The sequence below is a fragment of the Mastigoproctus giganteus genome, chromosome 9 (assembly GCF_048544385.1).
Source record: "Mastigoproctus giganteus isolate SK-2022 chromosome 9, ASM4854438v1, whole genome shotgun sequence".
Lineage (NCBI taxonomy): Eukaryota > Metazoa > Arthropoda > Arachnida > Uropygi > Thelyphonidae > Mastigoproctus > Mastigoproctus giganteus.
The window spans coordinates 212,461,801-212,479,113 of NC_143583.1; the positions used below are offsets into that span (position 1 = coordinate 212,461,801).

Here is a 17,313-nt window from a genome sequence, read left to right on the forward strand (position 1 = left end):
GATTACCTGTTAGGCAACAACTGATTACAATTGCTTCAAGAAAGATACTGTTGCATACTTTGCCCTCTTTAACGTTGAGGTAAAGTTTACTTTATAACAATGATTCCACTGTCCAAGACTTGGACTGTTAAAAGAATTTCCAAAGCATTAGTATAAAGAGATTTGAAGTGTGTTTTTATTTATTCAGCTGGTTGAATGAATATCTTCTCACATGCAATACTGCTATGAGGAATTGTGAATATGCCAAGAATGATTTGGGCTAATTTGTTATAGCTTCCTTCTGCATTTGTCCATTTCCTAACTAATTACCACCATACATCAATTGTTACCTATATTATAATAGCATCTGATTGATTCTCACACTGAAATGGTCAGAACTTATAATGCAAAATTCTATTGCTTCATCTGTTTTTTTATCTTCAATGATATTGAGAAGTAATGGAAACTTGTGGTTATTTTTTTTGCTTCACAAACCATTTTAATTTGGTGCAAAAAACTGGTTTCCCTAAGTAGAGCTAATGAATGAAATGGTTTGATCCAAATATGCTTATATTTCAGCTAAAGTTAAATAATATTTAACTTACCCCTTCCCAAAATACAGTTGGCAACTTACCATTTATGAATTCTGTTTGAAGCTAGCACACTTTTCGGCTACCTTAAAGAAACATGCTTTGGTCTTAGGAAGAACTCATGATAGAAAGTCAGTTGACTACCAAACTAAGTCCACAGTTTGCCAAATTTATACAGCTTCTAAGAGTGTATTAAATATCTGAAGTTGCAATACCTCATTGTTTATCCGCACTCAAAACACCTCAATGGTTCAACATTGATGGAATGCATTGTTTTTAAATGTGTTTTTAAAGTTTGCATTAATTGTCAGGCATATTATTGATCAGTTCATCATCCATCAACCTGTTCTGAAATTCATGATGTAGCCATCTCTCAATTGTCTTTAATAATTGATTGACAAGAATGCTGGCATTTACTAATTTATGGATAGGGGAATGCAGCATCTACTCGTATTTCTAGATTTTGACCTATTGGCAATGCAGGTTAGAGGGATGACTTACCATCCCATACATTTATGTTCTCTGAAAATAAAACTTCATTGATATTAATTTTTATTAACTTAAGTTTATTAATCTTTATTGCTTTTTTTTTTTTTTTTTATTTGGAAAGGTCCCTTGGTTGTATGCATTGTGTTGGAAACTAAAAATATTTTCTTTTTTATGGCTAACTGAACAATCACAGCAAACTTTTCTTGGGCGTTTGTTACATCCATGTTCAATTATTTTTGCCTTTTTAATTACACACTGTATAGCTGCTTCAAAGTATGGAGAACTTCATTTTCGATTACTGATTCCCAATGGGTACAAAGTAGGAAATGTGCTGTCCTGAAATCTGGCTTGTTGCATATCCCAAACTTTTTGGATAAATTATTCACTCACTCAGTCATAAGAACACTTGACACTCAGGCCCTTTTTCCTCACAATATACAAGGCGGCAAGTGAGTGCATTGAACCATTGAGGCTAATTATGCGAGCATCACTAGACTCTGGAGAGATTCCCTTGGATTGGAAAAGTGCCAATGTATCTCCCATACATAAGGGTGGCTCTAAGAGTGAAGTGGGAAATTATCGACCTGTCAGTCTGACTTCAGTGGTAGGGAAAATCATGGAGGCAATGATCAAGGGTGGAATTCAGTATCATTTGGATCGAATTGAAATTCTCAAGGATACTCAGCATGGTTTTGTAAAGGGAAAATCATGTTTAACAAATCTGGTTGGCTATTTTGAAAGGGTCACTTACAAGCTGGATTTAGGGAATAATTTCGACATTGTTTATTTAGATTTCAGCAAAGCTTTTGACTCAATCTCACACGAGCAGTTGCTTTATAAGCTGGAACAGGTTGGAATCACTGGGAAAATCCTTAGATGGATAGCAGGATGGCTTCAGGGCAGGAGGCAAAGGGTTGTGATAAATGGCTATTCCTCAGATTGGGTTGATGTAAGAAGTGGGGTTCCCCAAGGATCAGTATTAGGACCACCGTTTTTAATTTTCACAAATAACATTGATGAAGGGATAGAGGGCGTGATGTCTAAATTTGCAGATGGTGATAAAATTGGTAGAGTAGTTAATGATCACTGCCAAGCTGAGCTTCTTCAGAGAGACCTAGATAGACTTCAGGAATTGTCAGAAAAGTGGCAGCTATGCTTTAATCCAACAAAGTGTAAGGTATTACACCTGGGAAACAGTAATCCCAAAATAACTTATTCACTTGGTGAAGTTCAACTAAACCCAGTACTGGAGGAAAGGGACTTGGGTGTTACGATACGGTCAGACATGAAATTCTCTGAGCATTGTAAATAGGTTGCAAGGAAGGCCCAAGGGGTCCTATCGATGATCTATCGAACTTTTGCAAGTAGAGATAGGGACGTGATAATCCCATTATATAAGGCTTTTGTTAGACCACACTTCGAATACTGTGTTCAAGTATGTAGACAGCACCTAAAGAAAGACATCGAGCTTCTTGAAAGGGTGCAAAGACGGGTAACTCGCCTGGTGAGATCGGCAAAAGGGCGTCCTTATGAAGAAAGACTTTGAATATGTGGGTTGCAGAGTTTGGAAACTAGACACCTTAGAGGAGATTTGATTGAGGTGTTTAAGGCTCTGAGAGGCATCAGTAATGAGGATGAAATTTTCAAGATTATAAATGATGCTAGAACTAGGGGACATAAATTCAAGTTACGGGAAGAAATGTTTTGATTGGACTACAGGAAGTTTTATTTTAGCCAGCGAGTTATAAATTACTGGAATAAGTTGCCTACATGAGTGGTAGAGGCTGACAGTTTGGGGAAATTCAAAAGTCATCTGGATAGTACCTTCGGGTCAGGGAAGTGCATAGGATGATAGGTTTAATTTCCTTTTCTTTTATTAATTATTATTATATTTTTTATCATTGTTTTATTCGGTTTTTTTTTTTGGCTGGTGCAGCATAAGCCATAGGCTTTCTTGCACCATGCGGCCATTACTAATACATGGCATAATCAGATACAGCTCATGATCCAAGGAATCAATTAATCCATCAGGGACAGTGTCATATATCCACACAACAGCAAATAAAGCAGGAAATCAAATACTGTGAGGCTGTGTGCATGTGTGTGTGTGTGTTGCATGTACTGGCATTATGCTGGGATTTTCATACACAAGTTTCTAGAGTGCACAAAAAATGATTCAACAACCATCAAGCCAATGGAATCATACAGCCAGAGACAGACAGATTTTTGGGGTGAGTAATGGAAACTGAAAGGAATGTTGTGTAATGTTACAGACAGGCCACAATTAGGTTTTAGATTTATTCTAAATGACAGGTTTCAGTATTTATTCATAATAAGAATTCAGAAGGACTCCGAATAAAATAGAGAAAAGCATTACAAATATTTTCATCAATAATCTTGAAAATTATTTTACAGGATATCCGCCACATCTATGACCAGCATTTAAATTGCAGTATTCTCCTAAATTAAGATGCAATTGAGTTTATATTAAATTAAATTAAAAAATAATATAAAAAACTGAACATGTAATGGAGAAGTAGTAATTTTTATATATCATTCACAGTTTATTAACTTTAATCTAAAAAATGAGAAAGAGAGAGATCAAGATCTGCTTACTTCTACATCCTCTGGAAGTAAAACCAAAATGTCCGGGCAAGCACTGATCACAAAATCGTCCCCCTATTCCAGGTTGGCAACTACACTGTCCAGTAATCTGGTCACAAGCAGTAGACACTGATCCAGTGATATTACAGTGGCATTCTTCACATCCATTACCAGAATTTAAATTCCAGTACCCTCCCTAAATTAAGATACATTTTAAAATTAAAAAAATAATAATAATAACCTAAAAAAATCTAGGATAAATAATGGAGAAGTGATTTTCATCTATTATTCACAGATCAAACAGAAAAATGGTGTCTGATATGTGTAATCTAAGCATGCTATGAGTATTAAACAGAATTGCTTATCTGTGAAAAGGCCTGAACTCATGACAGCAAAGTGAACTTTATTTACTATGAGTGACAGCTGGCTAATTCCAGTTCATGGAACTGGATTTAGCCAGCTGTTACTCATTTGAAGATGTCCAAGCTAAAATCCCTTAACACTAGAGGAAAATGAATGATTCCAAATGGATAAGCCTTTGAGGCTTATGAACCTACTTACATTTGCAGATTCAAATCTGGTTAAACAAAAAACTTCAAGAATTAATTGAACAAATGCCATGGGAAGAGGAAAGTTTCATGCTTTTAAGTATGTATTATTTATGTGAAATAGCATAAAACAAAAAGCAGAATTTAATTATATAGGATGTTTTATTTAAGGGCACTTGAGCATTAGCATAGACACATGATGCAATAAAGCAAGCTTATATAGCATCAGCCAAAAAAAGCACCCTTTTCATTTCACCCATCCACTCCCTCCAAATGTCTGTCTAGTTCTGCCTTGAATCTATTTAAGCTATCAACTTTGTGTCCTGCATTAAGCCTAAAAACAAACACCATCCTGATTATTTTTAGTCTTACATTATTTGTCATCTGAACCTTTTTTTGTATCATATTTGGGCTGAAATATTTGAATTGGTTGTTAAAACTGGACAAAATATTGCCATTTAGAATTTATGAGCTCTTAAATTAAAATTTTGACTAATCAACTGCTTTTTTCTCAAGTTGTTCCCCATCTTTGGTATAGTCCAAAAATGTCATTGCTGTAATTCTGAAATGAAATGCAATTTTATTTGAACTAAAAACCAAAACACAATGATTGTATGTAATGTCAGTAAGTGTGCAGCTGCCAGTTTGTGTTGTACCTCCATGTGTTACAACCATTGCATTGTTATTATTATCATTATTATATTTTTTTCCTTTATCCCAATATAATGGTTTACACTCATTTCAAAATTCAATTTTTCAAAAAGATGTGTTTAGACTAAACAAAGGAGGAGAAGCAACTTTCTCATTGAGGAAAAAAAGCAGTTGATTGCACAAAATTTTAATTTATAAATCATAAAATCTAAACAGTAATACTTACCCACACTGTAATGTGAAATTCAAAAATTTCTATCAAAATATGACAAAAAAAAAAAAAAAAAAAGTTCAAATGACGAATAATCTAAACCTAAAAATAAGTGAAACTAGATCTGGCATGAAATAATCAAAACGTATCACAAATACTAGGTAAATAATAAAAGTATAACTTAAATCTGTTCTGAAGTATTTATGGTATAAGATAGCAACCCCGTGTGTAATAAATTGGAAAGTTAAGGAAATAATCAAAATTAAAATAAATTAAAGTAAAATTAAATTATGTGTCATCAGTTAGAAACTAAGTTAGATTAAATTAAATTAAATTTTGAATATATATATAATAGGGGTAGGTATTAAAAACATGAAGTAATGCATCCCAGGTTAGATTTGATTTGATTTGATTTGGTTTTTTATGGCGCATTGGCAGCTAAGGCCATAATGCGCCAAGTCAAATCCCAGGTTAGAAAGGAGTAAAAAGCTCGCAAAGTAGCGTTAAATAGTCACTAAACTTTGTTTAGGTGAGAACAGTGTTTACAGCAGAAAAGGAGCATCTCGAATATTGCATTTGATAAACTAATGGCTCATGAGAAATAAAAAGATATAGAAAGGTAGGAAAGCATAAAGAACATGGAAGAAGACACAAATAGATCTTGCTCGGGCAGTTCGGGGTTGCTATTCCTGTTCCTATAGTAGGACCATGAATATAGTTCTATGAGTAGATTCTTCTTCTTGCTCAGAATAATCACCTGAGAGCGCATAAATTCAAATTGAGGAAAGACAGATGTAGGATAGATGTGTGGAAATTTGCCTTTAGCCAGCGGGTAGTTGGTTGGTGGAACAGACTTCCATCCCTTGTTGTGGAAGTTGATAGCCTAAATAAATTTAAGGCTCAGCTGGGCAGGTATTTTGAACAAATGTAGGGGTAAAATGGGAGTGGTTTTCTTTTCTTTCTTTCTTTCTTTTTTTTTTTTTTTTTTTTTTTTTGGCTGATGCTGCATAAGCTTGCATCATATGCCTCTACTAATGCTAAGTATACTTCAGTGTTTAAGCCAGTTGTGTGGTATATAAAGTAATAAAAGAATAAAAAAGTTAAAAAATAAATGAATAATAAAAATAAAATAATAATATACTCCTTGGTTAGCCAATCAGTAGGTATAAGTTTTCTATGTTTGTAAGACATCAAAGAAACTAGGAGTATAGACTATACATTATGTACAAGCCTAGCAGCTATAGAATATCAATTAGCCATGATATTATTGATATCAATGGTGTAGTTAATCAACTTTTTATATTCGATAATAAGGAGTGCTTTTTGATATGGTAATACAGGTAGGCTGTAGGAAACTGGTTGTATAGAAGCTTATGGTAGAGGTTTCTGATATTGTTAACTATCAATTTTTTGCTACTGCATATAGTGGCTATTCTGATACATTGAGACAGAATGATATTAGCATGTATCTTTTTGTAGACATTAGAATGCCAATGTGTGAAGTTAAAGACATTGAAGTTGAAAGCTTCCCGTTTATTGTATATGTTGACTGTGGTCTGAGGGTTATTACAATCTATATCTAAATCAAGGTAGTTGGCTGCAAGGTTATTATTATTGGCTTTTTTCCAAGGTGAGTTCTTCAGGATATGTATAGCATGATCTTGTAGGAAGTTGGGGTAAATTGCTACAAATAAATCATCTATGTACCTAAATAAACAGATTTCCAGAGGCAGTGAGGTTTCATATCAGTACAGGTATAGATTTGCAATGATGCAACTGGCAGGGCTACCAATAGGGGTAGCTATGGGATATATTGCTATTATGCAAGGCTCCAATGTCTTTTTGGAGACATTCTAATGTCTCCAAAAAGATACATGCTAATATCATTCTGTCTCAATGTATCAGAATAGCCACTATATGTAGTAGCAAAAATGAGGATATTGTTAGTGATAATCCTGCTGTCAGGTAGGATATTAATGATGGGTTTCAGTAACTGCTCCAAAGTGTTGCCAGGTTTGTATGCATAGCTGCACTTACATGAAGTAATAAATCTGAAGCCTATTGGGTTCTTATGGAACTTAGGTATGAAGTATATGTATGGAAAATTATAATTATTAATATTGAGTTTTAATTTTTTGTTGATAGCTAACTTTTTTGTTATGATATTGTCATTATTCGCCACAGGCTTGTAGTAGTAGTAGTAGTGGCATGTGATGCAAGAAAGCAAGTGTATGAGCTTATGCAGCATCAGTCAAAAAAAAAAAACACACCATTCCCTCCAAATGCCTGTCCAGTTCCTCCTTAAATTTATTCAACCTATCAACTTCCACAACGACAGATGGAAGTTTGTTCCAGCAATTAACCAATTTGCCTTTAGCCAGCACCTGCTGGCTACAGGCAAATTTCCACACATCTATTCTACATCTGTCTTTTCTTAATTTGAATTTATGCCCCCTTAGGTTAGTAATCTGAATAAGTGGAAGGATCCCATCAGAATTCAGCGTGCTCAACCCATTCAAGGCCTTATACACCTCAATCAGATCACCGCGCAGGTGCCTAGTCTCCAGCCACTGCAATTTGCAGAACTTAAGCCTCTCTTGGTAAGAGAATCCCTTCATTCCCCTCACCAATCTTGTTGCCCTTCTCTGTACACGCTCAAGTAAATCTACATCCTTCCTAAAATGAGGCCTCCAGCCTGTATGCAGTACTCAAGGCATGGCCTGACCATTGCCTTATACAGAGGGACAATCACCTCCTTCTCCCTGCTAGCAAAATTCCTATATATCATTGACAAAACCCCATGACCTGACCTGGCAGCCTGTCTGCATTGCTCAGAAAACTTCATATTACTCCCAGGTCTTTTTCATTTTCTACCACCTTAAGTGTAGTACCACACAGTTGGTACATTTCTCTGGGGTTACTTCTACCCATATGCAGTACTTTGCATTTGTCAAGGTTAAACTTCAATTGCCACTTCTTAGCCAATCTGCCCAAATTATCTAGATCCTGTTGCAGTAGCACACTGCCATTACTGTCATTAACAACTCTGCCAGCCTTTGTATCATCTGCAAACTTCGACATTAAGCCTGATATATCTTCATTAATATCATTGATAAATATACAAAACAACAGTGGACCTAACACAGAACCCTGTGGGACTCCACTAATAACATTAGTCCAAGAAGAGCAGCACCCATAGATTTCCACCCTCTGTCTTCTCCCACTTAACCATCCTTTTATCCAAGGATTTCTTGTAATCAGCCTTCGCCTGCCTAACCTCCTTTGTGACCTGATTACAGACTAGCTTATATCTGCCATAGGCTTCTGAGTTGCTTGATAATTGATATGCATCCCATGCATTTTTCTTCTCTCTCACAAGTCTCATTAGTTCATTTGATAACCATTAGGCCTAAACCTTGAACAATATTTCTTAATAGGTATGAAACTTTTAGTAGCATCCACGATTAATTCCTTGAATGCTTCCCACTTAGAATTTACTGTTGGTAACATCGTCAGTTTATCCCACTGTACAGAATTTAAAAACTGTCGGAGACCACTGTATGTTTCACTAGAATTGAGTTCAGCATTTAGTGTATGAAAGTAAAAAAGCTTTACATGTGAAGGCATAGTTGCTGGCAGCTTTGTCTACAGGGGTGATGATAAACTGGTGGTGCAGCTCTGATAATTGTTTTTTTAAGTATGGAGATATTGCAGTTTATATTGGCAGGTGGAGATCCATGTGATTTTAAGGCTTTATAATTATGTATTAGTTCTGAAGACAGTATTTATCCCCATACAAAAATATTCAATAGGTGTGTTGTATTTATAAGCTAGCATGAAGCAGTAGTTGAGGTGGTCATGATACAACTGATTTTTTGAATGTGGTTAGGCTTGTTTTTGTATACAGCCTGCATTTGTAACCATAAGAAAGAATCTTTCTCAGATCCTGGTAAAGTATTATCTCCAGGTTACTAGTTATTATATGCCCATGGTGAGAATTAACATAAGGCTCTAATTCAGCCTTGTGGCAAATGCATGTGTTGGTGTCTATTTCTTCTATATCCATATTGGTAGCAAGGGATTTGTAATTACAGGCCAGAAGGCCAAAAGGTTTAGTATATCTGTAACTGGCTTTGATTTTTATATTTTGGCAGTTGGCTGGAAGGAGAACTGCATGTGAGTTAATGCAATGGTTTATATTGATGCGATCCATGGTGGTATTATGAAATTTTAGTATGATGGTAGAAAGTTCCTTGTTAATATTATAATTTAATGATTTTAGCTTAAATTTATAAATGTCACTTAACAGGTAGAATAGGTGTCTAGATTTGAATTCATAACTGTGGATAAATTTATATAGTGCTTTTTTGACACTATGTTTTGTACTGAATAGCAGATAATGTATCTGCTGCACCTCTATGTCATTATTATCCCAATTGGTTATAGTCTGGGTAAAGCTGCCCAGTTTGTGCCTGTTTAAATTATTATTGGTTCTAGGCTTGCTTTTTTTGGTGCATCTTGGCTTGCTAATACATTTAAACATTTGAAATTTCTCATAAATACAGACATCTTCTATACAGCTGGTAATGGTACTATGGCTAATTTGTTGTTGAGGCCATAAGGATATCTTCAGTTTTAGCATAAATATTTCTTCCTGTCTTCAACATAAATACAACATAAATTCATCATAAGTTCAACATAAATATTTCTTAAAACAGGGTCAGGCATATGGGCTAAGATATTAGTGAAGCAATGCTTCTGAAAATGTGTGTATTCTATTTCTTGTTTTTTTTTGCCATTATTTTTACTGTTATTATAGTTTTTGATGTCAGATCTATGAAGATTAAGTTTTAGATGCAGTTTATTGCTGGTTTGGCCAACATATTTTATATTATAGGTAAGGCGTTTGCAGGTTTGGTCCTTGAGGTTGTCACAGACATTCTCTCAGATAAGCCAGATATGCTGTACTTGCTACCTGGGAGTCTAAAACGCTGATGGAACTGATATTCGGGTAACACTCAAGTCAAGTGGACCCAATTTCGGCAAAGTCTGGACGGTCTGTGACAGCCAAATCCTCTGCTTGCACCTTCACGATGGTGGGACTGTTAGTAATCCTGGGTATAACTTCCATGCACAAGCACATGGTGGGTGACCACCCAGGTGTGAACCAACGTAAGCAGGGGTCGAGGTGTGGCGCCCACACCACATGGAGGAATGCCGCCCCTCTATGTTACCAGGCAGTACTAGGTGGTAGATGACTCTCATCAACCAGTGAAATACCACCACTTTGCTTATTGGAGGCTTGAAGTGGTGGAACCCATGTTTAGTCTCTAGAGCTAAGTTCTGGTCAACCCTTCCCTATCTCTTCCATCATGCAGTATGATTGATGATTTTTGAGGTTATGATGAATGTTGTGGCGAGATCCAATATTCCTTACATTTCGAGGGTACAGCTCTAAAATGGTTTTCGCAGGCCGGCCGCTAGTTAGTACACAGGACCGAACCTATTGGTAACTCTCTAGGAGGCTTCCGGATCAGCTAGTGTATAATCTTGCTACCTCTACTCTGCCAGATAGTGACTGGAGGGAGTCCGAGTAGTGTGTATGCGGGGAGCATTGTCGAGGCCACGTTATGTCAAGGATCTGGGTATATTCTTACCACATGTACGCCATATCCAAAAATTTCATTACTTCATACAGCATGTCCCACCCACTTTTTCTTACTATTGAATACACCACGAATTGTCATACTAATAGAACAAGCTTATCTGCAAAAAGATCTAAACCTCCCAAGGACTTCCTAATTCATTTCACAAATATACGTGGTCTCAATTCTAATCTAAACGATGTCCATTTCCACTTGCAGTCTGCCAAACCACATGTACTTTTTCTGACAGAATCTCAGTTATCGGTTGATTCAACTACTGCTCATCTCAGATGCCCAAATTATTCGCTGTATGATTCCTTTCGCCTCAAAGGTGATACTTGTGCATATGTCCGTTCTGATATTCCCTGTCAGAGACTTGGCAATTTGGAATCTCCTCTCTTTGATCTTCTCTGGCTTAAAATCTCTCTACCTCATTGTGTCAAATTCATCTGTTGTCTCTACCGTTCTCCCAACTCCACTAATCACTTGGAGCTCTTTGACTTCCTCTCGTTGCAACTTGACTTTCTCCAGTCCAACTTTCCTAACAATGAGGTAATTTTCCTTGGTGATTTTAATGTTCACAACTCCAGCTGGCTTCCGTTTTCTAGTCACACCGACCCAGCAGGTCGAGATGCTGAGGCTTTTGCAATTACTAATGATCTGGCACAGATTGTTCATTTACCTACAAGAATACCGGACAATCCTAATCATACAGCCAATACGCTTGATCTTTTTCTCACAAACAACCCTTCTAAGTACACGGTCGAAGTAAGAGGTCCTTTAGGCACTTCAGATCACAACTTAGTGATTGTCTCTTCTCCAATGGAACTTTTATCTCATGGCTATTCCCAACCTCGTGTTGTTTGGCATTACAAGAATGCAAAATGGGATGACCTGCGAGACTTCTTTTCTTCTTTTCCTTGGTCGGATTACTGTTTCAAAACTTCTGATGTCAACGTTTGCTCAGATCATGTCAGTGAAATTATTCTTGCAGGAATGGAATCCTTTATCCCACACTCCACTTTAAAATCTCGTCCTTTATCTAAACCTTGGTTTTCCAATAAATGTGCTAAGGCTGTTCAAGAGAAGAATGTTGCATATCGTGATTGGCTTGTTTCTAATTCTTCAGTTTCATTTTCTGCCTACACCAAAGCTCGCAACAATTGTAAAGCAGTTATTAATCAGTCCAAACTAGAGTTTGAACAGGCTAAGAGTAGAAAACTTGCTTCTTGCCCTAATGGTAGCCGAGCATTCTAGTCTCTTGCCAAAGCTATTGGCTGCAACTTTTGCCCATCTCTGCTTCCACCTCTGTCCAAACCAGATGGTTCTGTTGTCACTTCAGCCAAGGATAAAGCTGACCTGCTAGCATCCCATTTTTCTTCCAGGTCATGTATTAATGAACTTGGTAAAACACCTCCCACCATTCCCAACACGGTCCATTCAATGCCTCCTGTGGTCTTCCGTCAAAAGGATATCAGATGGATTTTGATGAATCTTGATGCTAAGAAAGCTCCAGGTCCTGATAGTACAAAGGGTAGTAGGAAAGTTTTGCAATACAGCTTTGTTTATTCAATTTTTTCAAAGTAATTTCCTCTACATTCAATACACCTCTCCATCCTCCGAAACCAATCTTTAAACCAGTTCTGCCAAGTTTCACTAGGGAGTAAAGCACACTCGTTGTCCCAAACCCGTAGAAGGTCCTCATCACTGGAAAACCGCCTCCCTTTTAGCTTCATTTTCACATGCGGGAACAGTGCAAAGTTGCAAGGAGCAAGGTCTGGACTGTAGGGAGGGTGCCAGAGAAGTTTCAGTCCTGTCGTGGTCAAATATTCGGTGCAGGCTTTGACGCGGTGAGCTGCAGCATTATCGTGATGGAGGTACCAGGTGTCCATTCTTGACTTTGGCCTCAGGTTCTTCATAGATCCAATGACTTTAGGCAGGCATTGTTCAGTATACCACTTAGCTGTGACTGTCTTCTGCGTGTCCAAAACGACACGCTCCACAATTCCACTCGATTTGAAAAATACAGCTATCATTTTCTTCTTTACAGATCGGGATTTTCTGACAATTACGGGTGTGTCGTCATCATCAAAGACCCAAACTTTGTTTTGAGCCTTGGTCGGCAGATCGTAATAGTACAGCCAAGTCTTGTCACCTGTCACGATGTTGTTCACATACCGAGATTGTCCCTTATCAAACTTTTTTTAACATCTCCCGGCACCAAGTCACACGTCGTGTCATCTGCTCTTCAGTCAGTTGATGCGGCACCAAGAGAGAACAAAGTTTCTTCACGTGCAAATGATCTTGCAGAATCGAACGAATTGCTGGTGCATTTAGGCCCAAAGTATCCTCTATCTGTTGGTAGGTCACTCGCCTGTTTTCGTCAAGCATTTTCCTCACAGCAGTAACGTTTTCCTCCGTAACTGACGTTCGTGGCCTTCCCGGCCTCTCAGAATCCTCCAGAGTGAAATTTCTCCTTTGGAATTCTCTATACCACCTGAATATCGTTGTACGATGTGGACAATCATCATCTAGTGCAAGAGTCATTTCTTCTAAGCACTGGTCTATGGTTAAACCACGCACGAAATTATACCGCAAAACTGTCCTTATCTCATTTCGTGACCACGATGCCATCGCAAGCACTTTACACTCTCACTACTAATGAATAACTGAAGCCCATCGACTTGGCACGGCGGCTACTATGCACGTATGAACATGTCTCAACATGCAGCAACAAGCAGCTTCCTGTGATTCATTGTTGCGTCATATTGCAAAACTTTGCTAGTACCCTTTGTATTTTTCCACTTGTTCTCAAAATCTGTGCTCCTGAACTTACTCCTATTCTTTGCTGCCTTTTTTCACTTTCTTATTCCAAAGGTGTTTTTCCTTCTGCTTGGAAATTTGCTCATATCCAGCCAGTTTCTAAAAAGGGGTGACAAATCCCTCCCATCCAATTATCGTCCCATTGCAATTACTTCTACTCTTTCTAAAGTAATGGAGAAAGCTATTAACCGCCAACTCTTAAACTACCTAGAAACCTTCCGTCTGATCAACGATCACCAGTATGGATTCCGTTAGTGTCGATCCACTGGTGATATCCTGGCTTATGTTACCCATTTATGGACTACTTCAATGGAAAGGTTCGGTGAAACACAAGTAGTTGCTCTTGACATCTGAAAGGCTTTTGATCGTGTTTGGCATAAAGGTCTTCTAAACAAGCTTCCATCTTATGGTTTGCCAACTGTTTTTAGTAATTGGTTATCCAGTTTTCTCTCTGATCGCTCACTGAGGGTGATGGTAGATGGCTCTCTGTCTTCTAACTTCTCTACTAATGCCGGTGTCCCCCAAGGTTCAGTTCTTTCCCCCACTCTTTTCCTCTTGTATATCAATGACCTTCTTCCATTGACTGGAAATCCTATCCATAGTTTTGCCGATGATAGCACATTGCCTTCAACTTTCCGTTTTGAGAAATCCTGTCCTGCTCAATCAGCCTCAACTTCTCGAAAATCTGCTACCAATTCCTTAAATGCCAATCTTCAGGTAATTCTCCAGTGGGGCAAAGACAACTTAGTTGATTTCAACCCTTCTAAAACTCAGTCTTGTCTTATATCTCGCAAAAAGGATTCTTCTGCTCCTATGCTTATCTTTAGTGACACTCCAATTTCTAGGCAAAAGGATATATCTCTTGGGGATTACCCTGACTTCTAATCTCTCTTGGCACAAGCACATTACAAATATTGCTTCCTCTGCATCTAAAAAAACTTGGTTTTCTCTTTCGCTCTCTCGGCGTTACTTTTCTTCCAAACAGCTGCTCACTCTGTATAAATCGCAAATCCGCCCTGCCATGGAATATTGTTCCCACATTTGGGGTGGTGCCCCCAAAACCTCTCTCAGGCTTCTTGATTCCATTCAGAAGAGGGCAGTTAGGTTAATTAATGACTCATCTCTAACAGAGTCGCTCCACTCGCTCTCTCATAGATGTACTGTTTCTGCTGCATGCCTCTTTTACAGATACTTCCATGGGCACTGTTCTTCTGAATTGGCTTCTATAATTCCCGCTCTCTCTTTCAAAACAGTCCGAACACGTGCCGCCACCAGTCGACATCCATTTACTGTCCAACTTCAAACCCACAAAACCAACTTTTCATCTTCCTCATTTATTCATTCAACTGCCGTTTTCTGGAACAACCTTCCTTCATACGTATTTCCTGAAAATTACAATCTACAGAAGTTCAAGTCCAATGTCAACAAATATCTTCTTTCGTCTTCTCTACCTCCAAACCCAAGCACGGTACTAAGTACTATAGGTTCTAATACCTCTCGTGTTTGGGGTTCACATAAAAAAAAAAAAAGGCAAGTGATAAGGTATACCACATTGCTATACTTGCTGGCATGGGCGTCTGCAGAGAGGAGAAAACGGGGCACTTATATTAAATATGTGAAACGGTATCTCTTCGGGATGCCACACCAGTTCTCTATTTCAAAAAAAAATATATGCTGAAATAGTCCATGAAACATTATAGGCTATATATATGGACTATTTCAGCATATTTTGTTGAAATGGTTGATGTGTGAAATGGGTTTTTTATTGGCTGATGCTACATAAGCTTACTTTCTTGCATCATATGCCTCTACTACTACTACTACAACATGAATTTTTTTTCTTTCTTTCTTTTCCCTTCTTTTTGAGCACTACAGCAGAGTTTCCAAACTTTATATAGCTGGGACTGCCAGCTCTTTTCAGTATAAACACACAAAAAATGCTAAACAAAACAAAGCAGACAAATTAAAAGTTGAATAAATGAAAATTAATTTGTTTATTAATCTTTCATTCAACAATAAGTCTCTTATTATGTATTCCCTTTAGAGCTTTTAAATAGCTAAGTAGAGCTTTTAAAGCTAAGAAATTGCCTTCTTTTGCTCCCGAACAACTGAACTTCTTTTGAAGTTCAGTTGTTCAGGAGCAAAAGAAGGCAATTTTATATTTTATCCTTAAACTGACATTTTTCTATTTCTGCACTTATTTTTAAAGGAAAACCAAAGACAAGAAATTAGTTTCACACTTATATGTAATGACTTGTCATGTTCACGAATGCTGCATGATAATAACAGGTTCATGCAATTATTTATATATTTTCTAAGGAGTATGGGGACACTGACTACAGTTTGGGGAGCATTACAGCAGGAGACTAACTGAAATACTTCCTTCAAAAAGAAGTGAAATTCCATCTGGCTGTACAGAATGTCTGTTTTTCCACCATATACTGCTTTATAGATTTTATTTTTAGAAACAATAATTGCACTGAAAATTTCAAGTTCATTAATAAGAACAAAAGAGTGTTAGCATTACAATCACAATAACAGTATTTACAACTATATCAATTATAATCATTGAATATTAATTACTGAGAAATACATACCTCACATCGATCACATGCACGACCAGCAACATGTGGCTTACAAGCACACTGACCATTACTTTCATCGCAATGAAAGTTGTGAGCACCATGAAGATTACAACTGCATGCTATAAATGTGGAAAATATTGCATTACTTTTGAAATAACATTTTCTTTCAGTGTGAAAATACGCAATGCAAAAAAAATAATATTAATATACTTAATATTAATATTGTTTTGGAATTTCCAAGGAAAACATTCACCCACATGAGGGGGGGGGGGAACCTTAGCTTATTTCTGGAATATAAAGTTCTTATACCCAGTGCAAACATTTTATTAACCTTTTCGTTATTATATATATGTGGCTTCTGTGAGGTACACACATATACTGATATCATGTTTTTCACATTTGGGCTTGGGCTTTGTGAAGTATGCATTACAGTGGACCCCACTTCATGATAGTAATCAGTTCCAGAGACATCATCATACCATGAAAATATCATAATGCGAACCCAGTAACAAATTGTTTTTTGGAAATTTGTTCAAAGACCTCGGAAGTTGAAACTTTTGCTATATAACTAAGTTATTTCTCTCTAAAAGAGAATTTTTATAATGGAAATTGTACATACTGTTTAAAAAAATTTATTAAAACTAATATATTGATTAAAGCACAACACAAAAAATCAACTAAGCATTCAACTAAAGGATGCAAAAACAAAACATGTGGCCAACACATTTACAAATGCTGCTATTAGCTGAGAGGAAGAACCAAGTGATTCTAACGGAGACAATCATAAGCCTATTCCATTCTAAAATGAAATCAGTAGACGCCGGTTAACATAATCACTGGTTAGTGGAATCAGCTGCTTTAATTTCAAAAAACAAATTCAAATTATTAAAATGCACTACACTTTCATAGTTATCATATGTCCAGTTATAAGAATCAATTTTGAAAGCCTTTGTGACATTTTTCTAAAGGCGCATTTCTGGAGGTCACAACCATAAAACAAAAACAATTTGCATTTTCTGGTTTATTGGGCTTTTCTGTTAGTGTAATCTATTATAAATGGATAGTAAAGTCTATCTTATTGCATTTGTGATAATACCAATAGCTGAAATTCTGTGCGTTTTTATGTTATTATGGTGAAATGTGCTTCTCCTTCCTCTTCAATCATATAAAAAAACAAATAAATTTTCA

At 36.9% G+C, this 17,313-nt stretch overlaps 1 protein-coding gene across 1 annotated transcript in view; it reads right to left on the bottom strand.

The window, feature by feature from the left end:
• LOC150081103 (laminin subunit alpha-2-like) overlaps positions 1-17,313 on the bottom strand; it is a 707,948-nt gene that overhangs the window by 475,187 nt on the left and 215,448 nt on the right. Inside the window, exons 22-23 of the mRNA XM_090380924.1 lie at positions 16,138-16,244; positions 3,675-3,858 (exon numbers count right to left, since the gene is read on the bottom strand). Coding sequence (XP_090237050.1) covers positions 3,675-3,858; positions 16,138-16,244 — 291 coding nt within the window. The remainder of the gene's footprint in view (positions 1-3,674; positions 3,859-16,137; positions 16,245-17,313) is intronic.